The sequence below is a fragment of the Nycticebus coucang genome, chromosome 10 (assembly GCF_027406575.1).
Source record: "Nycticebus coucang isolate mNycCou1 chromosome 10, mNycCou1.pri, whole genome shotgun sequence".
Classification (NCBI taxonomy): domain Eukaryota; kingdom Metazoa; phylum Chordata; class Mammalia; order Primates; family Lorisidae; genus Nycticebus; species Nycticebus coucang.
This window is the reverse complement of record NC_069789.1, coordinates 58,489,452-58,512,059: the sequence shown is the minus strand read 5'-3', so window position 1 is coordinate 58,512,059 and position 22,608 is coordinate 58,489,452. Positions and strand designations below refer to the sequence as shown.

The 22,608-nt window shown below is 41.8% G+C and overlaps 1 protein-coding gene across 2 annotated transcripts in view; it reads left to right on the top strand.

Annotated features, from left to right (window-relative positions):
* Positions 1 to 1,832: 1,832 nt before the first annotated feature.
* Positions 1,833 to 22,608, top strand: part of ZC3H11A (zinc finger CCCH-type containing 11A) — a 28,829-nt gene continuing 8,053 nt past the window's right edge. The window contains exons 1-10 of one of the 2 annotated variants that reach the window (XM_053607683.1): positions 1,833 to 1,971; positions 4,444 to 4,563; positions 8,207 to 8,330; positions 10,516 to 10,719; positions 10,842 to 10,958; positions 11,200 to 11,280; positions 12,508 to 12,618; positions 15,845 to 15,907; positions 19,730 to 19,828; positions 22,044 to 22,112. In XM_053607683.1, the coding sequence (XP_053463658.1) occupies positions 1,918 to 1,971; positions 4,444 to 4,563; positions 8,207 to 8,330; positions 10,516 to 10,719; positions 10,842 to 10,958; positions 11,200 to 11,280; positions 12,508 to 12,618; positions 15,845 to 15,907; positions 19,730 to 19,828; positions 22,044 to 22,112 (1,042 nt within the window). In that variant the 5' untranslated portion in view covers positions 1,833 to 1,917. Of the gene's footprint in view, positions 1,972 to 2,822; positions 2,903 to 4,443; positions 4,564 to 8,206; positions 8,331 to 10,515; positions 10,720 to 10,841; positions 10,959 to 11,199; positions 11,281 to 12,507; positions 12,619 to 15,844; positions 15,908 to 19,729; positions 19,829 to 22,043; positions 22,113 to 22,608 lie in introns of those variants that run through there. The other variant, XM_053607684.1, reaches the window with a different exon arrangement.

The following is a 22,608-nucleotide window of genomic DNA, read 5'->3' as shown; positions in this document are numbered from 1 at the left end:
TGTTGGGCCACTCTTTTTATGAAAAGAACTCTGAAGACTTGGAAGACTTCTTTATTTCTTTCTTTTTTGGTGGGGGGACAAGAGTCTCAAGCTGTCGCCTTGGGTAGAATGCTATGGCATCATAGCTCACAGCAATGTCTAACTCAGGCTCAAGCAGTTCTCTTGCCTCAGTTTTTCTTTTCTTTCTTTTTTTTGAGACATAGCCTCACAGCAACCTCCAACTCCTGGGCTTTAAGTGATTCTCTTGCCTCAGTCTCCCAAGTAGCTGGGACTACAGGCACCCACCACAATGCCTGGCTGTTTTTTGGTTGTACTTGTCATTGTTGTTTGGCAGGCCCAGGCTGGATTTGAACCTGCCAGCTCTGGTGTACATGGTTGGCACCTTAGCCACTTGAGCTACAGGTGCTCAGTTTTTCCTTTTTTTTTTTTTTTTTTTTGTAGAGACAGGGTCTCACTTTATGGCCCTCGGTAGAGTGCCATGGCCTCACACAGCTCACAGCAACCTCCAACTCCTGGGCTTAAGCGATTCTCTTGCCTCAGCCTCCCAAGTAGCTGGGGCTACAGGTGCCCGCCACAACACCCGGCTATTTTTTGGTTTCAGTTTGGCCAGGGCCGGGCTTGAACCTGTCACCCTCGGTATATGGGGCCGGCGCCTTACCGACTGAGCCACAGGCGCCGCCCAGCTTTTCCATTTTTAGTAGAGATGGGGTCTGGCTTTTCCTCAGGCTGGTTTCGAACTCATGAGCTCAAGCAATCTATCTGTCTCAGCCTCCCAGAGTGCTAGGATTACAGGCACGAGCCACCACGCCCAGCCTATTTTTTTTTTTTTCAAGATAGGAGTCTTGCCCTGTTGTTCATATACAGTCAGCTGAACCTCTCCCCTCAGCCACCTGAGTACAGGGCTACAGGTGAGCCCTCAGCACAGGATCTTGTGCTGCCTGGGCTGATCTCAAACTCCTGGCCTCAAGCAGTCCTCCTGCCTCAGCCTCCCCATGCTAGACTGTGGGCACGAGACACCATGCTTTGCTTTCTTCTGCTTTTTGTTTGTAATTGGTGTGCAACTGTAGCTATTTTTGTCCAGTAAACTAGGTCCACAGATGTTTTCAAAGGTAATTGTTTTACCAAATATTCTAGCTAAACAGAGTTTTCCCATCTAGTTGTAATTATGTATTATTGAAGTAACAAAAATGTTTGTGAATAATAGCCGGGCATTGTGGCGGACGCCTGTAGTCCCAGCTGCTCGGGAGGCGAGGCAGGAGGGAGACGAGGCAGGAGAATCACGGAGGTTGCTGTGAGTCCTGTGACATCATGGCACTCTACCAAGGGTGGTAAAGTGAGACTCTGTCTCTACAAAAAAAAAAAAAAGTTTGTGAAAATACTTGATCTTTGTCATTTCAATGAAAAATATTTAGTTCTTCAGAAATGTAGATTTATCAAGAATCTTACACAAAATAATCTAAGCCCTGGGAATCATCTGAAATGTAGATCATATTTTCAGTAAGCAGTGGTTATTTACAATGCTGAAGCAGTGTAACAAGTACATAGAGAATGCAAAAGAAAGAAGGGCATGGCTATCCTTAACAGAAGTTTTATACTGTAGGAGAAAATGCACTACCGGTATATTCATAATCAATGTGTTGTGTATGGGTAAGTGCATGTTATTATAATTAAAATTTGTTTTTAACAAGGCGATCTCATTAGCCAGGGTGACTTGGAGGAGGAAGTTGGGAGAATTTACCTGAAATACTATAATTCATTTTCTCCTTATTTTAGGATTACATTTTAAAGACAGTTTCTGTGATTGAATTGTCATTTGGAAGATAAAACCCATTTTAAGAGGACTTGGAGCTGGTCCTCGCCTTGAGGAATCAGTGGCTTGTTTGAAGAAGCCACTTCTGATTGAGGAATCTACCCAGCATGCCTAATCAAGGAGAAGACTGCTATTTTTTTTTCTATTCTACATGTACCAAAGTAAGAAATAACATTTCCAAGTCAGTTCTATCTATAGTTTCTTTGATGAAATTGGATAAGACTTCCCCAATATCTTACATTTTTATGTTTTGTTTTTCTCAGTTGTTTATTTAATCTGCTGTTCGCTTTTTAGTAAAGGATAGCATACTTAGGCAAATTCATTGTTCGCTTTTTTCCTCTTTGTTTTATTGATAACTAATTTTCCCACGTTCTACTCAAGTGAAAAGGCCTGTGGATGGCGGCGCCTGTGGCTCAACGGGGTAGGGCACCGGCCCCATATGCCAGAGGTGGCAGGTTCAAACCCAGCCCTGGCCAAAAACTGAAAAAAATAATAATAATAAAAAAAGAAAAGGCCTGTGGCATATCATTCACTGTTCAGAATTGATCTATTCAGAGTGTCTTTGGAATTGAGGATACTTTAACCAATGGTTTCCTAACTTTGATTTTATATGTTTTATATTAAATGACTTTATACTTTGTACAAGTACTATGTGGATTGTATTGTACTTCTAGAAATTGGCGTGAGTTGGATTTGATTTTTTTTCTTCTCCCAGATTTCCTACTGAGTAATAAGAATACAAAGCCAGCTTTTTAAGTAGGCTTTTATAGCTTTATTTGTCAACACTTAATGTAATTTGGGCAAAGTGGCTCATGCCTGTGGTCCTAGCACTCCGGGAGGCTATTTTTAGAGACATGGTCTCACTCCAGGTCAGGCTGATCTCAAACCCATGAGCTCAGGTAATCCTCCCCCCTAAGCCTCCCACAGTAAATGATCCTCTTGCCTCAACCTCCTGAGTATCTGGGACTACAGGCACTTGCCACATGTCGCAGTTATTTTTTTTTTTTTTCTATCTTTAGAGAATCGCTTGAGCTCAAGAGTCTGAGGTTGCTGTGAGCTGTGACGCTACGGCACTCTACTGAGGGCGACAAAGTAAGACTCTGTCTCAAAAAAAAACAAAAAACTGCCTGGCAGGGTGGCTCACGCCTGTAATCCTCTAGCACTCTGGGGGGCCAAGGCAGGTGATTGAGCTCATGGGTTCGAGACCAGCCTGAGCAAAAGCAAGACCCCGTTGCTACTGAAAATAGAAAATCTGAGGCAAGAGGATCACTTGAGCCTAAGAGTTGGAGGTTGCTGTGAGCTATTACGCTACGGCACTCTACCCAGGGTGACAGCTTGAGACTCTGTCTCAAAAAAAAAAACAAAACTAATTTTACTTGGTTCTACTATAGATTTATTTAAGAGTATTTACTATTTTTTCCTACGTCTTTATGACTAACTCTGTAAATGAATATTTTATAAAAATCTCCTTAAATCGGCTCAACGCCTGTGACTTAAGTGGCTAAGGCGCCAGCCACATACACCTGAGCTGGCGGGTTCGAATCCAGCCCGGGCCCGCCAAACAACAATGATGGCTGCAACCAAAAAATAGCCGGGCATTGTGGCAGGCGCCTATAGTCCCAGCTACTTGGGAGGCGGAGGCAGGAGAATCGCCTGAGCTCAGGAGTTGGAGGTTGCTATAAGCTGTGATGCCACCGCACTCTACCCAGGGCGACAGCTTGAGGCTCTGTCTCAAAAAAAAAAAAAAAAAAAAAACTCCTTAAATCGTCTTAATGTTGTGTTTAAAATGATCATTTTCTGGGTGGCACCTGTGGCTCAGTGAGTAGGGTGCCGGCCCCATATATCGAGGGTGGCGGGTTCAAACCCAGCCCTGGCCGAACTGCAACAAAAAAATAGCTGGGCGTTGTGGTGGGCGCCTGTAGTCCCAGCTACTCAGGAGGCTGAGGCAGGAGAATCGTGGCAGCCCAAGAGCTGGAGGTTGCTGTGAGTCCTGTGATGTCATGGCACTTTACCGAGGGCGGTAAAGTGAGACTCTGTCTCTACAAAAAAAAAAAAATGATCATTTTCAAGCAAATCTGTACTAATTTTCTGTCATAACTTTTTTCGGCCGGGGCTGGGTTTGAACCTGCCACCTCTGGCATATGGGGCCAGCGCCTTACTCCTTCATAACTTAAAGCAGTTTATACAACAGCATTTTTGTTTCACATATTACAATTATATAACATAGTGAAGCATAATTATATTAATTATATATATTAGTTATATCTTAGTCTACTTTCTGATTTTCCATCAAAAGCTAGCATTATTCAAGTCAGGATATATGAAATAGTTTTGAAGATAAACTGTAATATATATAGGGTGTCCAGAAAGTATCCAGCCATTGCATTTCTGTTTTTTGTAGTAAAGGGTGGGTTCTGGGCAGTCTGTGTGTGTGTCTATATGTTTGTGTTTCAGATCGTGTCTCACTTTGTCACCTACGCTAGAGTGCAGTGGTGTGATCCTGGCTCACTGTAGTCTGAGCTTTAATGATCTTCCTGCTTCCAGCTTAAATTCCAGGAAACTTTTGTTATATACAAAAGTATATATATATTTCAGTGTCACAGTTCTTTTCTGTGTTCCTTTTTTGATTACAGGGTGACAGCTGCCCATTCCGTCACTGTGAAGCTGCACTAGGAAATGAAACTGTTTGCACATTATGGCAAGAAGGGCGCTGTTTTCGACAGGTATGCCGGTTTCGGCACATGGAAATTGATGTAAGTTTTCAGTTTGCGTTTTCATAAGTAGTCTAGGGTCCTGGTGGGTCAATAAAAAATACAGGGACAAAAATGACATTTTGCTTTCTATATTATAACATGTGGGGTAATTTTTTTTTTCTTGAGACAGTCTTACTCTGTCATCTTGGTGGAGTAGTGTGATACCATCACAACTCACAGCAACCTTCATCTCTTGGGTTCAGGCAATCCTTTTGCCTCAGTCTCCCAAGTAGCTGAGACTACAGGTGCCAGCCACAGTGCCCCGCTTATTTTTCAATTTGTTATAGAGATAGGACCTTGCATAGGCTGGTTTCGAACTTCTGAACTCAAGCAGTCCACCCACCTTGGCCTCCCAGAGTGCTAGGATTACAGGCATGAACCACCACGCCTGCCCACATGTAGGGTGATTTTTTTTTTAATGATCCACTGAAATTTCTGACATTAATGCTCACTTAATGTCTAAATAGGAGCATGAATGGGTATAATTTCTCTGGAGAGCAGTTTGGTGGTGCGTCTGAGCTTTAAAAAAGTCATTTGGGAGTAAATTGCTGATATTCCCTATCATCTCCAAATACTTTGTGAATATTTCTTACAACCAACAAGGGCATTTCTCCTACTAATCAAGTACAGCCATCAAAATTAGAAAATTTAGGGCGGTGCCTGTGGCTCAAGGAGTAGGGCGCCGGTCCCATATGCCGGAGGTGGCGGGTTGAAATCCAGCCCCGGCCAAAAACCACAAAAAAAAAAAAAAAATTAGAAAATTTACATTAATATATTGCCTCCATTTAATTCTCAGATTCCATTCAAGCTTTCCATAATATCCTTTCTTATAGGAGGATAATAATACTAGATTAAGAATGATAATTCTATTCATTGTGTACCCTCAGAGGGCATACAATTTTAATTTTCTTTTTTTTTTTTTTTATTGTTGGGGATTCATTGAGGGTACAATAAGCCAGTTACACTGATTGCAGTTGTTAGGTAAAGTCCCTCTTGCAATCACAATTTTAATTTTCTATTACTAATAGCACTAATTTGATTACTTAATGTGGTATCTGCCAGACTGCTTCACTCTAAAGTTTTTCTTTTGGTAATTAGTTTTGTGGAGAAGTACTTTGAGTCTCTGTAAATACCCTATTTTTCATCAAAGTTGAACTTTTTCTCTAATTATTTATTAGTTGCACAAACTTACGGTTTCCTATTTTATTCAGTGTGCCATACTCCTTTACTATTGTTATTTATTTTTTTAGAGACAGTCTCACTTTGTCGCACTTGATTAAATACCGAGGTGTCACAGCTCACAGCAACCTCTTGGGCTCAAGCGATCCTTTTGCCTCAGCCTCCCAAGTAGCTGGGACAACAAGCGCCCACCACAACGCCCAGCTACTTTTAGAGATGGGGGTCTCACTCTGGCTCAGGCTGGTCTTAAACCTGTGAGCTCAGGCAATCAACCCACCTTGGCCTCCCAGATTGTTAGGATTACAGGCATGAGCCACCTCGCCCAGCCTTATTGTTATTTATTTTTATGCTCAAATTAACCGAAATTTGGACAGTAGGAGATCTTCACACTGATTTTTTTCTGTCAGGGCCTAATGAGATTTTCCAAGCTCATGCTATACTTTTCCTGCTGAAGTCCTGGAATCAGCTATTTCTCCAAGGTGCCCTGGTTCCTTTTTGGGAACAGAGGTATATAGAAGTAAAGATTTGGGCTGTTCTTGGAGTTATCATTGTTTTCAGGTCCTCTCAGTGGACAAAAATAGGAAACATAAGTATATATACATATAGTCATTTACATGATGTATTACTTTGTGTCTGTGTATTAAAAATCATGAGTTCTGGGCGGCGCCTGTGGCTCAAAGGAGTAGGGTGCAGGCCCCATATGCTGGAGGTGGCAGGTTCAAGCCCAGCCCCGGCCAACCCAAAACAAAACAAAAAAAATCATGAGTTCTTTTTTTTTTTTGAGACAGAGCCTTAAGCTGTCATCCTGGGTAGAGTGCTGCCATGGCATCACAGTTCACAGTAACCTCCAACTCGTGGGCTCAAGCGATTCTCTTGCCTCTGCCTCTCAGGTAGCTGGTACTACAGGTGCCCACCACAACACCTGGCTATTTTTGGTTGCAGCTGTCATTGTTGTTCGGCGGGCCTGGGCTGGATTCAAACCTGCCAGCTCAGGTGTATGTGGCTGGTGCCTTAGCTGCTTGAGCCACAGGCGCCAAGCCCATGAGTTCTTTTTGATAATTCTGACTCATAGTTTGGTCTAGGCTTCCCTTTTCCCATACCTGTCACTCTCTTCTCTTTTTTTTTTTTTTTTGTAGAGACAGAGTCTCACTGTACCGCCCTCGGGTAGAGTGCCGTGGCATCACACGGCTCACAGCAACCTCTGACTCTTGGGCTTACGTGATTCTCTTGCCTCAGCCTCCTGAGCAGCTGGGACTACAGGCGCCCGCCACAACACCTGGCTATTTTTTTGTTTTGTTTTGTTGCAGTTTGGCCGGGGCCGGGTTTGAACCCGCCACCCTCGGCATACGGGGCTGGCACCCTACTCACTGAGCCACAGGCGCCACCCCTCTTCTCTTTTTTTTTATTGAGACAGAGTCACACTTTTTTTTTTTTTTTGAGACAGAATCACAGCTCACAGCAACCTCTAACTCAGTGGTTCTCAACCTTCCTAATGCTATGACCCTTTAATATAGTTCCTCATGTTGTGGTGACCCCCCCAGCCATAAAATTATTTTTATTTTTGTTGCTACTTCATAACTCTAATTTTGCTACTGTTAGGAATCATAATGTAAATATCTGATATGCAGGATGTATTTAGGCGACTCCTCTGAAAGGGCTATTCAACACCCAAAGGAGTTGCAACCCACAGGTTGAGAACTGCTGCTCTAACTCTTGGGCTTAAGCAATTCTCTTGCCTCAACTTCCCAAGCACCTAGGACTACAGGTGCCCGCCACAACGCCCAGCTTTTTTTTTTTTTTTTTTGGTTGTAATTGTCATTGTTGTTTGGCAGACCCGGCCTGGGTTCAAACCCGCCAGCTCCTGTATATGTGACTGGTACCCTATCCCCTGAGCTATAGGAGCCAAGCCTTTTTTTTTTTTTTTGAGACAGTCTTACTTTGTTGCTGGGTCAGTAGAGTGCAGTGGTGTCACAGCTCACAGCAACCTCCAATTCCTAGGCTTAGGCAATTCTCTTGCATCAGCCTCCTGAGTAGCTGGGACTACAGGTGCCTGCCACAACACCCAGCTATTTTTTTGTTGCAGTTTGGCCTTGGCCGGGGCCAGGTTCAAACCCGCCACCCCTCGGTATATGGGCCCAGCGCCCTATCCACTGAGTCACAGGCGCTGCCCTGATTTTATAATCTTAACTACTATATCACCCTATTTCTTTAAATTAAGTGTAGACATTTAGGAATTCCGTAATGGGGGTAAGCAGGAAAGAATAGCAGATAAACTACTTTTTTCTTAATCATGCCTAAAGTATGTCACTTTTAGCAACCTCTGTCCTTTCTAAAAATTATCTTATACTTAGATACCTCAGATTTATGAATACTGTATAAACTTTGTCCAGAAAACAAATTATCAGATTAATACAGATCTTAACTTAATTTTTACTTGAACACAATATGTTTTTCACTTTTGCAGAAGAAACGCAGTGAAATTCCTTGTTATTGGGAAAATCAGCCAATGGGATGTCAAAAACTAAACTGCGCTTTCCATCACAACAGAGGACGTTATGTTGATGGCCTTTTCCTACCTCCAAGCAAAAGTGAGATCAGTTTAATTTTAAAAGAAAAGTTGTTAGTAAATGAACACCTACTGTGTTCAGTTGAGGGATCTATAAGGTTAAGTGATGTGTACAAGTGTATCTTGGCATGCCAGTTGAAATTATAATAGTTAACCTCATTTTCCATCTTCTTATGAGAACCATATAGGTGTTCAAAAGGAATTTGATTCTCTAGGTCAGGGGTTGACAGATGTCCTGTGCTTGTTTTGTAAAATAAAGTTTTGTTGGAATGAAGCCTTGCTTGTCTGTTTACATGTTTTCTATGACCAATTATATGCTACTGCTATAGTTAGGCATTTGAGACAGAGACTCTTTGGCCTGAAAAACCCAAAATGTTAACTGTCTGGCTCTTTACAGAAAAAGTTTGCCAACCCTGCTCTAGGCTGTAATCCAAAATAAAACTCATACTCTCCAAAAGGTCTCTTTTAAATTGATCTAAGAGTGGAATTAGCTATTTAAAAACCACATCTCCTATGTGATTACAATTTGATGATTACATGTTTTCTTCCTCTTTTTAAGGGAAAAAAAGTAGACTCCTTTCTGGTTTGGTTCAAATAAGTGTCATCTCATCTGGTATTGTTCTCCCCCTTTTTTTTCTCTCTCTCTTTTTGAGACAGAGTCTCACTATGTTGCCCTCAGTAGAGTGCCAGGGCGTCACAGCTCACAACAGCCTCAAACTCTTTGGACACAATGATTCTTTTGCCTCAGCCTCCCAAGTAGCTGGGACCACAGGCACTCGCCATAATGCCCAGCTTTTTTTTGGTTGCAGTTATCGTTGTTTAGCAGGCATGGGCCAGACTCGAACCTGCCACCTTTGGTATGTGTGGCTGGTGCCCTATTCACTGAGCTATGGCACTGAGCCTCTACTCCCTTTTTTATTATTTTATTATTTATTTATTATTTTTTGAGATAGAGTCTCACTATGTTGCGCTTGGTAGAGTGCTATAGCGTCACAGCTCACAGCAACCTCAAACTCTTGGGCTTAAGCGATTCTCTTGCCTCAGCTTCCTAAGTAGCTGGGACTATCAGCACCCACCACGATGCCCAGCTATTTTTTAGAGACAGAGGTCTTGCTCTGGCTCAGGCTGATCTTGAACCTGTGAGGTCCGATAATTCACCCACGTTGGCCTCCCAGAGTGCTAGGATTACAGGCGTGAGCCACTGTGCCCTGCCCTCCCTTTTTGGATTTGTTTGTTTGGCTTTTGCCCAAGGCAAGAGTACAGTGGTATGATCATAGTGCACTGTAACTTTGAATATGTGAGCTCAAACAATCCTCCTGCCTCAGGCTCTGGAGTAGCTAGGACTACAGGCACACACCACCATGCCTGGATAATTTTTTTTTTTTTTTTTGAAACAGTCTCACTATGTCACCCTGGGTAGAGTACCGTGTTATCACAGCTCACAGCAACCTCAAACTCGTAGGCTTAAGCAATTCTCTTGCCTCAGCCTCCCAAGTAGTTTGGACTATAGGTGCCTGCCACAACACCCAGCTAGTTTCTCTTTTTATTAGAGATGGGGGTCTTACTCTTGCTCAGGCTGGTCTCGAACTCCTGAGCTATTTTTTGGTTGTAGTTGTCATTGTTTGCAGGCCCAGGCTGGATTCAAACCCTCCAGCTCCAGTGTATGTGGCTGGAGCCGCTGACCTACAGGCGCCGAGCCATGCCTGTATAATTTTTAAATTTTGTTTTTTTTGTAAAGACAGGGTCTCACTATGTTGCCTAGGCTGGTCTAGAACTCCTGGGCTAAAGTGATCTTCCCATCTCAGCCTCCGAAAGTCCTGAGATTATGGGTGTGTGCGACCACGGCTGGCTGTTATTTCTTACAAGTTTTTTGGTTTTATTTTGGGGGAGTGGGAGATTGACTAAGCAAAACCCCAGAATTTAACATTAAAATTAGAAGTTTATACTTTATCAATAGGAACCTAGGCATGTAGCCATCTATGTTTTTAGTGTCCACTTTTGAGTGTTCGTGTACAGTGAAGAATTAGTAGCTAAAAGTACATTTTCCTTCCTTGGGAGTTGAAAATCTGAATGGGGAAATTAGGTAAAAAGACACAAATACTCATAAGGAAAATGCATGAATTTTTCATAGGTAGCCAGGGATTTTTATTTAGTGAATTGGGATTATAGCTTCTATTTTTAATTTATAATTTGTTTTATATGTTTAGCTGTGTTGCCCACTGTGCCTGAGTCACCAGAAGAGGAAGTGAAGGCTAGCCAACTCACAGTTCAACAGAACAAATTGTCTGTCCAGTCTAATCCCTCCCCTCAGCTGCGAAGTGTTATGAAAGTTGAAAGTTCTGAAAACGTTCCTAGTCCCACACATCCACCAGTTGTAATTAATGCTGCAGATGATGATGAAGATGATGATGGTAATTTTTAGCTCTTTCTTTAGAGCAAGTAAATAAATGGAATTGTGTAAATTGGACAGAATTAAGATTGTTGCCCTCGGCCCATTTTTAATTGTGATTTTCCCTTAAATCTTGACACACAGATCAGTTTTCTGAGGAAGGTGATGAAACCAAAACACCTACTCTGCAACCAACTCCTGAAGTTCATAATGGATTACGAGTGACTTCTGTCCGGAAACCTGGGATCAATTTAAAGCAAGGTAAGAAGAGGCACTATCAAATCTTACAGCACTATTGAGTGTATCCAAACTATTTTAACTGCCTTTGAAATTTAGTTCACCATCATGGACCTAAATTTCAGTTGTATGAGGTAATGCTACCCACACGTACTTTTCTTTTGATTATTCCTTCAAAAGATATTTGAATGCCTAATTTGTACAGATAAAATGCAAAAGTGAAAAGGCTCTTGTTCCTCATTTGATTTCTATTTGGCTTTTTCAGGTGAATCTTTGAATTTTGGAATAAAAACTCTTGAGGAAATTAAGTCAAAGAAAATGAAAGAAAAATCTAAGAAGCAGGGTGGTAAGTCATCACAAGTTTGATGTGGGTGGTTGTTCCTAGGAAGGATAGTTGTGGAAGCAACAGCCAAAATGAGCAAAATTATTTTGATTTCTATGGCTTTTTAAAGTAAAACACAGTCTTATTTAACATGGGTGCTTTTTTATGAGGAGGAGGTTCTAATAATTATTTGGGGCTGGGAAACTTACTTATTGATATCATAGTAGAGAAAAAGAAGACGTGGTTATGGCACTCTAGGGATATGGCTTTAGTTTATCTTGCGTCTTACTTTGGAATACATCTATGGCTGCTTTTTAAATTCATTTAAGGTATGTTTCAGTTATTCAGAACTAGGCACATGTAGTAAAGAACCTATATATTTGGAGAAATATAACCCTAAAGAACACAACATAAGAATTGTATTAAGAGAGGACAAACTTCATTTTATAGTAGAAGAGTTCTTCCTTAAGTGCTGCGAAGAGGCTAGGCTGAGGGGCTCACGCCTGTAAATCCTAGACTCTGGGAGGCCAAGGCGGGAAGCTTGTGCTCAGGAGTTCAAGACTAGCCTGAACAAGAGCAAGACACTGTCTCTATTAAGAATAGAAAAATTAGCTGTAGTCCCAGCTACTCGGGAGGCTGACACAGGATTGCTTGAGCCCAGGAGTTTGAGGTTGCTATGAGCTCGGCTGACTCCATGGCACTCTACCCAGGCCAACAGAGTGAGACTCTGTCTTCAAAAAAACAAAAAGCTGTTAGGATTATTTTCTGGAGTTTGCCTGAATTTGGTTAACCTGTATTTACAACCCTAAAAATTACAGTGTAAAAGAAACAGTATAAATGGAGACAAAACAGTTCTAAGAACCGCCTTATTAAGTTTGTTCTATGGGAACTTAGGAGTTATGTATTGCAGGTGATTAAATTTAGACAGAAAGGGTTGGATTGGATTGACATATCCAATGTCTGCTGTACTTCTCAGGTTAACTTCAGAATGACGTTAGCCTTACTGGTAAATAAAAGGAGGTTGAGTGCCTGAGTCAGTTAAATAATTTTTTATTTTGTTTATGCATCGTCCTCCCTCCCCCACCACTACCTAATTTCATTGTAGGTACACAGATATAGAAAGGTTGATTGGCTCACAGTTACATAGCAGTCTGTATTGCACTTAACTGATTACAAAAACAAAATTTTTTTGTCTTGTGATAGCTTTATTTCCTGTAAGTCATTTGCTATTTTCTGACTTGCTTTATTCAGAAGGTTCTTCAGGAGTTTCCAGTCTTTTACTTCACCCTCAGCCCATTCCAGGTCCTGAAAAAGAGAATGTCCGGACTGTGGTGAGGACAGTAACTTTGTCTAGCAAACAAGGTAAGGTATAGGTAGATCTTAGAATTGTCAGTTTTCTTTTTTTTTTTTTTTTTTTTTTTTGAGACAGTCTCACTTGGTCACCGTTCATAGGTAGCTTACAGCAACCTCAAACTCTTTGGGCTTAAGCAATTCTCTTGCCTCAGCCTCCCAAGTAGCTGGGACTACAGGCGCCCGCCACAACGCCATGCTCTTTTTTTGTTGTTGCCGTTGTCATTGTTTAGCTGGCCAAGGGCCAGGTTCGAACCCAGCCTTGGGGCATGTGGCTGGCACTGTAACCACTTGTGCTAGGGGCACCGAGTCAGGTTTCTACTTTTTTTTTTTTTTTTGTAGAGACAGAGTCTCACTTTATGGCCCTCGGTAGAGTGCCGTGGCCTCACACAGCCCACAGCAACCTCCAACTTCTGGGCCCAAGCAACTCTCTTGCCTCAGCCTCCCGAGCAGCTGGGACCACAGGCACCCGCCACAACGCCCGGCCATTTCTTGGTTGCAGTTTGGCTGGGGCCGGGCTTGAACCCGCCACCCTCGGCATATGGGGCCGGCGCCCTACCGACTGAGCCACAGGTGCCGCCCAGGTTTCTACTTTTATATGACTGGAAATGCAAAATCCTTGGGTATTTTTTACCTTTGATGAATTTGCAGGAAGACTTTAGTATCTTGGCTGGATATAAGGATGAAAAATTGGTGCATTTGAGTCTACTATTTAAAAGATTGCAATCTTGGGTGGCGCCTATAGCTCAGTCGGCAGGGCACCGGCCACATATACTGAGAATGGTGTGTTTGAACCTGGCCCAGGCCAGCTAAAACAACAATAACAACTACAACCAAAAAATAGCCAGGCATTATTGCTGCCGCCTGTAGTCCCAGCTACTTGGGAGGCTGAGCTCAAGAGTTTGAGGTTGCTGTGAGCTGTGACACCACAGTACTTTACTGAGGGCAACAAAGTGAGACTCAGTCTCAAAAAAGAAAAAGATTGAAATTAGTAATTCAAGCAGCCCTCATATTTATGTATATTTAATTTACATATCCTGTTTATATCCATTCAGCAAATTTATTGACCTCCCATTTTGGGTAAAAAATGTATAATAGAGTACGGCACCTGTGGCTCAGTGAGTAGGGTGCCCACTCCATATACAGGTTCAAACCCGGCCCTGGCTATACTGCAACAACAACAACAAAAATAGCCGGGTGTTGTGGTGTGTACCTGTAATCCCAGCTACTCGGGAGGCTAAGACAAGAGGATCGCCTAAGCCCAAGAGCTGGAGATTGTGGTGAGCTGTAATGCCACGGCACTCTACTGAGGACAACAAAGTGAGACTCTGTCTCAAAAAAAAAGTATAATAGAAACATTTGAGTTACAGAAAAATGTAAAAGTCTTTTCACTTAATTTTAAACCTAGCAAGAAATTGTAGCTATCGATAGATTTAAATGTTTATGCAATTTACACAAATCAGAAGAAAGAGCTTATTTCTTGCTGGGGGGTTGATAAAAGGGAGATACAGGAGAGCTATCATTAGGGTAGAGTCTGATTTCAGTTAATATATCAGAGTGCATAAGCAAAAGTATAACTTGGATTTTCTAACCAATTGGCTAAGAAAATAATCTATCTCCTTCTGCTTGGCTGCTGTTAATAGAACGGTGTTATCGCTTCCATTTGGGCTAGGCATTTCACTGTTTAAATTATTATTAATAGGGAATTTTTTAATGCAATCATCTTCCTTAAGATGAGAACTGATTTTCTTTTTCTTTTTTATTTATGTCCTCTGTGGCTCTTTAACAGATCTAAGGCTATGCAAGACACACGTGCAGGTCCTCAATAGACACACCAAACCACTGCAATCTGGACAGATGTCCTGTAGTGTGTCTCTGATTAACAGACCCTTATATTAACTCAGTATTCCTTTTCACTGAGTCCTGGTCTATTAGACAGAGCCTAACTTTTTCAGCCAATTGTCAGCTAAAATATCTTTAAAACCACCTATAACCGGTGGTCCCCTGTACCCCACCGACCCCCACTTTGAGATGTTCCACCTTTTGGGGCCAAACTAATTTATGCCTACCACATATTGATTAATGACTTTATCTGTAATTCATGACTCCCTGAAATGTGTAAACCCAACCATGACCCCGCCACTGTGAATCCACTTGTTCAAGGTTTCTTGAGTGTAGCTCCTGGTCATGGTCCTCAAATTTGGCTTAGAATAAGCCTGTTAAAATTATTTTACAGAGTATGAACTCTTCCCCCTTGACAATTTATTATATTAAAAAAGACTTTCTTCAAATAAACTATTATTATTATTTTTTTTTTTACGTTTTATTTTTTTTTGTAGAGACAGAGTCTCACTTTATGGCCCTCGGTAGAGTGCCATGGCCTCACACAGCTCACAGCAACCTCCAACTCCTGGGCTTAAGCGATTCTCTTGCCTCAGCCTCCCAAGCAGTTGGGACTACAGGCGCCCGCCACAACGCCTGGCTATTTTTTGGTTGCAGTTTTGGCCGGGGCCGGGTTTGAACCCGCCACCCTCGGTGTATGGGGCCGGCGCCTTACAGACTGAGCCACAGTTTTAAATATAAATGAAATTGAGGTACAGAATTTATTGATTGAAAGTTTGATAACCACAATGAGACCTGATTTTCTTTTTTTTTGGCTCGGGCTGGGTTTGAACCCACCACCTCTGGCATATGGGGCCAGTGCCCTACTCCTTGAGCCACAGGCACTGCCCGAGACCTGATTTTCAAGAGCCATTCTAGTTAGGCTAATAGTAATATCAGAAGAATATACTTTATCGGGGCAGCGCCTGTGGCTCAGTGGGTAGGGCGCTGGCCCCATATACCGAGGGTGGCAGGTTCAAACCCGGCCCCGGCCAAACTGCAACAAAAAATAGCTGGGCGTTGTGGCAGGTGTCTGTAGTCCCAGCTACTTGAGAGGCTGAGGCAAGAGAATCGCCTAAGCCTAGGAGTGGGAGTTTGCTGTGATCTGGGTTAATGGCATGGCACTCTACCAAGGGTGACAAAGTGAGACTCTGTGTTTAAAAAAAAAGGGTGGTGCCTGTGGCTCAAAGGAGTAGGGTGCCAGACCCATATACTGGAGGTGGCGGAGTCAAACCCAGCCTCAGCGAAAGACTGCAAAAAAAAAAAGAATATACTTTGTCATTAGTATACCTGTCATTAGTTTCTGAATATAGAAGAATTTAGTAATGGTAGAGAAATTCTGTTTTTGCCGTTTCAGGAGAAGAACCATTGGTTAGATTGAGTCTTACTGAGAGACTGGGGAAACGAAAATTTTCAGTTGGTAAGATAAATTTGTTGTATCTTGTGTTTTCTGCTTATTTGTGCATTAATCCAATATCTTCACCAGATTCTTTATACAGACATCTTGACAGTCCCTCTGTATTCTTGGCTGAAAGCACTTAGAAAATGTTTTTCGTGTGCACATTGTATCTTTTATTGAAGATACAGGAATTAAAAGTATTATAATTAAATTAAGATAGGGAGTGTAATCCTAACACTCTGATAGGCCACAAGTTCAAGACCAGCCTGAGCAAAAGCAAGACCCCATCTCTACTAAAAATAGAAAAATAACTGAGACAAGAGAATCACATGAGCCCAAGTTGGAGGTTGCTGTGAACTCTGATGCCACAGCACTCTACACAGGGCAACAGCTTGAAACTATGTCTCAAAAAAAAAAAATTCTTTTGAAAACTTTTTCTGGGCTGGGCACAGTGGCTCACGCTTATAATCCTAGCACTGTGGGAGGCAGAGGTGGGTAGATTGCCTGAGATCAGGAGTTGGAGACCAGACTGAGCCAGAGCAAGACCTTGTCTCTTTAAAAAAAAAAAAAAAAGCCAGGCCTTATGGCAGGTGCCTATAGTCCCAGTGTCCCAGCTACTTGGGAGGCTGAGGCAAGAGACTCGTTTAAGCCCAAGAGTTTGAGGTTGCTGTGAGTTATGATGCCATGGTACTCTACCAAGGGTGACAAAGTGAGACTCTGTCTCACAAAAAAAATTTTTTTTTCTTTCATATTGTTAACTAAAAAAAAAAATGAAGTTTATGCTTTGGAAAAATGAGAGCTTTCTCATAAAGGCTAACAGCCTATTGGCTGGTCATTTCAACAGAATGGAAATCAGAGCCCCAGCCAGAAGCCATGCAAGAAACAAGATTTTATACTAAATGGGATGGTCAAATATATATACTCAACAAGCTATAGGGGGAATCATGAATATTTATGAAAAAGGGAAAGCATGTACATGTGTAATTTCATATTTTATCCCTCTCCCATCATGGCTGGGAACTCAGTTTTAAGGTATTATGGGGTCCCCTTGGCTAGGAGGAGTCTCTTCAGTTAGCAGGGAGCTTAGGATTAGGTTTAGTTCCCAATACTGTTTTAAATGTACTTAAAAATGAAACCTTATCTCTATTTTATATTTTCTTTGATGATGCTCTCACTGCCTTGTCTTCAGAACTACTATTCTGAGCTTAATGTTCCAGGTTTGCTGTCAGTCAGAAAATGCGAATGTAAAAAGTTGATAATTAAATCATGCCTAAATGAAATCTGATATTTGCTGTGGATTTGCTATGTGTCCAAATGCTTTTACATAAAGTTTCATCTAATCCTCTGCAACCATGAGCAAACCAAGACTTTTAGCTTTGATAAAACTGATCTGGCAATTTTAGGTAAAAAAATAAGCCAAGCATGCTGAGGTGAGTCTATAGTCCCAGCTACTCAGGAAGCTGGGGTGGGAGTGTTACTTTCAACCCAGGAGTTTGAATATAGCCTAAGCAACACAAGATTCCATCTCTAAGAAAAATAATATTAATTATTATTTTTTTTTGAGACAAAGTCGTCTTATGTCACCCTCGGTAGAGTACCATGGTGTCACAGCTTATGGCAATCTCAAACTCTTTAGGCTTACACGATTCTCTTGCCTCAGCCTTCCAAGTAGCTGGGACTATAGGCACCCACCACAATGCCTGGCTATTTTTTCTCGTTGCAGTTGTCATTGAGTTCAGCTGGCCTGGGTCGGATTTGAACCTGCCACCCTCAGTGCATGTGGTCAGTGCTGCAACAACTGCTACGGGCGCTGCCCTATTAAAAAATTTTAAAAAATGGCTCGGCACCTGTGGCTCAAGCAGCTAAGGCACCAGCCACATACACCTGAACTGGTGGGTTCGAATCCAGCCTGGGCCCGCCAGATAACAGTGGCTGCAACCAAAAACTAGCCAGGCGTTGTGGCAGGTGCCTCTGGTCCCAGCTACTTGGGAGGTGGAGGCAGGAGAATCACTTGAGCCCAGGAGTTGGAGGTTGCTGTGAACTGTGATGCCACAGCACCCAGGGGCGACAGCTTGAGGCTCTTGTCTCAAAAAAAAAAAAAAAAAAATTAAAATGTTAATATATACAGAAATAAGGTAGTTTAACATCAGCATACATGTAAACTGATTTTTTTCTTTTTTTTGAGACAGAGTCTCACTATGTTGCCCTCAGTAGAGTGCCATGGCGTCACAGTTCACAGCAACCTCAAACTCTTAGGCTTAAGCCATTCTCTTGCCTCAGCCTCCCAAATAGCTGGGACTACAGTGTCCGTCACAACACCCAGCTATTTTTTGTTACAGTTGTCATTGTTGTTTAGCAGGCCTAGGCTGGGTTTGAATCTGCCAGCCTGGGTGTATGTGGCTTGCACCATAACCACTGTGCTATAGGCACCAAGCCGTAAACTGAATTTTTTTGTTTCATGTGTGAGAGGAGAGAGATTATCATACTCTGTGTAGGGTCTTCTGAAGTTTTTAAGGAGATCTCAAAAGAATATAACTTAAGTCCAACGATCTGAAAAACATTTTTTTTTTTTTTTGCAGTTTTTTTTTTTGGCCGGGAATGGGTTTGAACCCGCCACCTCTGGCATATGGGGCCGGCGCCCTACTCCATTGAGCCATAGGCACCGCCCCTGAAAAACAATTTTTAAAAACTTAAAGCATTTAAACAACTTGTATTGAACATATTAGTATGATGAATTAGAGTCTAGAAACTTGATTCCGTTCTTGGCTCTGTCAATTACTTCATGACTTTGATAAGATACCAAATGTTTCAGAACTTTAGATTTATTATCCAGAATTGGAGAGGGGCTTTGTGGCCTGCAGAGTCTTCATAACACAGGAAAACTTGAAATTGTTTTAATTCTTTTTCTGTCTTTCTTATCCCAGGTAAATTTAACATGAATTCAGTAATTGGCTGAACTTTAAGATTTTTTTTTTTTATATGAAGAGTTGTCACATTCCTAATTCTCAACTTTAATTTCAACCGGAATGTATGATCCCCCTTTGTAGTTTTAGCCAGTTATTTAATAAATGTTCTTATGGGCAGCGCCTGTGGCTCAGTGAGTAGGGTGCCGGCCCCATATGGCGAGAGTGGCGGGTTCGGACCCCACCCCAGCCAAACTGCAACAGAAAAATAGCCGGGCGTTTTGGCGGGCGCCTGTAGTCGCAACTGCTCGGGAGGCTGAGGCAAGAGAATCGCGTAAGCCCAAGAGTTAGAGGTTGCTGTGAGCCGTGTGACGCCACGGCACTCTACCCGAGGGCGGTACAGTGAGACTGTCTCTACAAAAAAAAAATAAATAAATAAATGTTCTTATTTCATTCCTTTCCTTACCTCTTCTTTTTATGATATTTTTGTTCCTTCTCTAACACTGAATTCTAAAGAAGCTGGTGAACAAACACCATATAAATGCAGAAAACTTAGAATTATTCTGTATTGTCTGTTTTTGCTTATATTTCTTTTTTCTTTTCTTTTCTTTTTTTTTTTTTTTTTGTTTGAGTAAGTCTCACTTTGTTGTCCTTGGTAGAATGCTGTGGCATCACAGCTCACAGCAACCTCAAACTCTTGGGCTCAAGTGATCCTCTTGCTTCAGCTTCCCAAGGTTGCTGCCACAATGCCCAGCTATCTTTAGAGATGGGGTCTTGCTGTTGGTAAGACTTGTCATGAACTCCTGAGCTTAAGCAATCCACCTGCCTCGGCCTCCCAGAGTGCTAGGATTACAGGCGTGAACCACTGGCCTTTGCTTGTCTTTTCTGACATCACCGAAGAATGAACTGAAATGTTAAATTAAGTTCTCCCTATTTGTAGGTGGTGAGAGTGATCCTCCATTAAAACGTAGCCTTGCGCAGAGGCTAGGGAAGAAAGTTGAAGCTCCAGAAACTAACACTGACAAAACATCAAAGAAAGGTACTTTTGTTCTCATACTGTATGTGTGAATGTAGTTTTGACACTTATTTTTGGGTCTGTTAATAACTGTGGGTTGTCTAAGGTAAATGAGGTTATTCTGTTTTATAATTCATTCAACATTTGATTGCTTACTCTGCTAAATTCTGAGTACCCATTGAATAAAAACACCATCCCATTCCTAAGGAGCTTACAGTACAATGGCAAGTGATAAATTTTGTGACAAAGCCGGGTGCGGTGGCTCACGCCTATAATCCCAGCACTGTAGGAGGCTGAGGAGGGAGACTAGCCTGAGTGACAGTGAGACCCCAACTCATGAAAAAAATGGAAAAACCCAGCCAGGCGCCATGGCGAGTGCCTGTAATCCCAGCGGCTTCTGGAGGCAGCGGGGTACCCGCAGCCGAGTCTGAGGTTGCAGTGAGCTACCACTGCACTCTGCTCGGGCATGGGGTGGGACTCTGTCTCAACAACAACAACAACAAAAAATTTCTGTGACAAAGAAAAGTACCTGTTGCTATAAAAATAGATAAGAAGGGCACCTGTGGTCTGGCGCCCATAGTACAGTGGTTATGGCGCTGGCCACATGCACAGAGGCAGCCCGGGCCAGCTAAACAATGACAACTGGAACAAAAATATAGCCAGGCATTGTGGTGGACAACAGTGGTCCCACCTACTTGGGAAGCTGAGGCAAGAGAATCACTTGGGCCCAGGAGTTTGAGGTGCTGTGAGGTGTAATGCTGCAGCACTCTACCAAGGGTGACATAGTGAGACTCTGTCTCAAAAAGAAAAAAAAATAAAATAAAAAGGGCACCTGTTAGTTATTACCTTCTATGAAAAGGTTCACAGAGGAAGTGATGTTAAAGTTTAGACTTGAAGCATGCGTTACAAATTAGCTGTAATATTCATGGGACGCTGTGTTCCACGCAAAGAGAATAATTCTTGAAAAGGCAGCAAATGGGCGGCGCCTGTGGCTCAGTCGGTAGGGCGCCGGCCCCATATACCGAGGGTGGCGGGTTCAAACCCGGCCCCGGCTGAACTGCAACCAAAAAATAGCTGGGCGTTGTGGCGGGTGCCTGTAGTCCCAGCTACTCGGGAGGCTGAGGCAAGAGAATCGCTTAAGCCCAGGAGTTGGAGGTTGCTGTGAGCTGGGTGAGGCCACGGCACTCTACCGAGGGCCATAAAGTGAGACTCTGTCTCTACAAAAAAAAAAAAAAAAAGGCAGCAAACTAAGAAAGTATGATGTGCTCAAGGAACTGAATATGTTTGAAACATAGCAATGGGCTGAAGAGCATGGTGACTAGAGAAGGAGGGGCTGGATCATAATATAGAGCCTGGTAAGCCATGTTTGAGAATCTTGGCTTATCTTAAGATAGTAACCCATTGAAAGGTGGTAAACAGGGTCAAAGAACCATTACCCTGCCTGCAATTGGAGAAAGAATAGAAGGGGACAAATGTGTTGGCTGGGAGATGAGTTAGCAGGTTGTTAAAATAATCCAGATAAAAGGAGGTAGTGGCATGAATTTAGTGTTCTAGAAGTTGGTTTGGAAGCGTGAACTAAATCAAGAGTTATTTGGGAGTTAGGATGATTTTGTTGGTTGAAGGAGACAAAGAAATCAAGTGTTGGATTTTTTCCTCCCATGTATGACTGCAGTGAATCAATCACTGGGATTAATTACTGAAGAGGAGGTGGGTGTTCTCCCTCACCCCCTTCACATTGTGCTTAGTTTTAACTTGTCTTAAAGGTAAGAAACTTCTTTCCACTTTTCCTCAGCTAAGCAGCTTTGATGAGTGGATGTTCCTGTTTGGGATTCTCAGAGCAAGTAGCAGTTACTCTTTGACTGTTAATCACTGAAGATTTTCATAGCTAAAGAGCGTATTTCAAATAGATTTGGGGGAAACCTTTGATGGCAGTAAGATTTTAGAAGACATACAGTAACAAAGTATTTTTAATTCAGTAGTACAGTTTTTCAGAGACAAAGTTTGGTGTTTTCTTTAAGCTTTCCAGAATACTCTAAGGAATCCATGATTCATATAAATCTGTTCTGTGAAAATTTTTCTTTTTTAAGAAAAAGAAGAAAGATTTTTAAGATTGGAGATTTCTTTTAAGAAACATTTGAATAGAAGAGAAGTATAGTCTAATTTGTAAACTTTGAAAAGGATAATTGACCTGTAAAAAGTTTCCGTCCAACTTTTGGTTTTTGGAATTTTCTTTTTATAGTTCAAGTTTCTAAATCTCTGAAAGAGCGATTAGGCATGTCAGCTGGTCCAAATAATGAAGAGGCAACTGGTAAGTAAATACTAAGACCAGGTACTGGTATTTTTCTCCTTGCTTCAGAGTCTTGGCTTTTTCTCTATTTACCTACGGTGGTTAGGGTTTGTGTTCTAAGTGTTTTAGGTACCCAGTGGTGTGAATTCCATTTTTGTACTTAAAGATGGCAAAATAAATATTCATCGTAACATTAATAATGGAAAATTAGGAACAACCTAAATACCCAGCCAAAAGGGTTTATATAAAATGATTATAGTTACATTCTAAATGCTATCATAAAAAGTCATATTCTGAACATAATGATGTGGAAAAGTCAAACTGCATTACAGCAAATGAAGAAGGGTTACAAAAGAACATGTACTACTTTTGACTTTTTGATTTATATAAGTTTTTCTTTCAATTTATTTTCTTATCACACAGCTATGATTTAACAATAAAAAATAAAAAAATAATAAATAAAAATAAAAAACATTTATTTTCTTATTATAGGAACTTATTTTCAGGAGAGAAATCC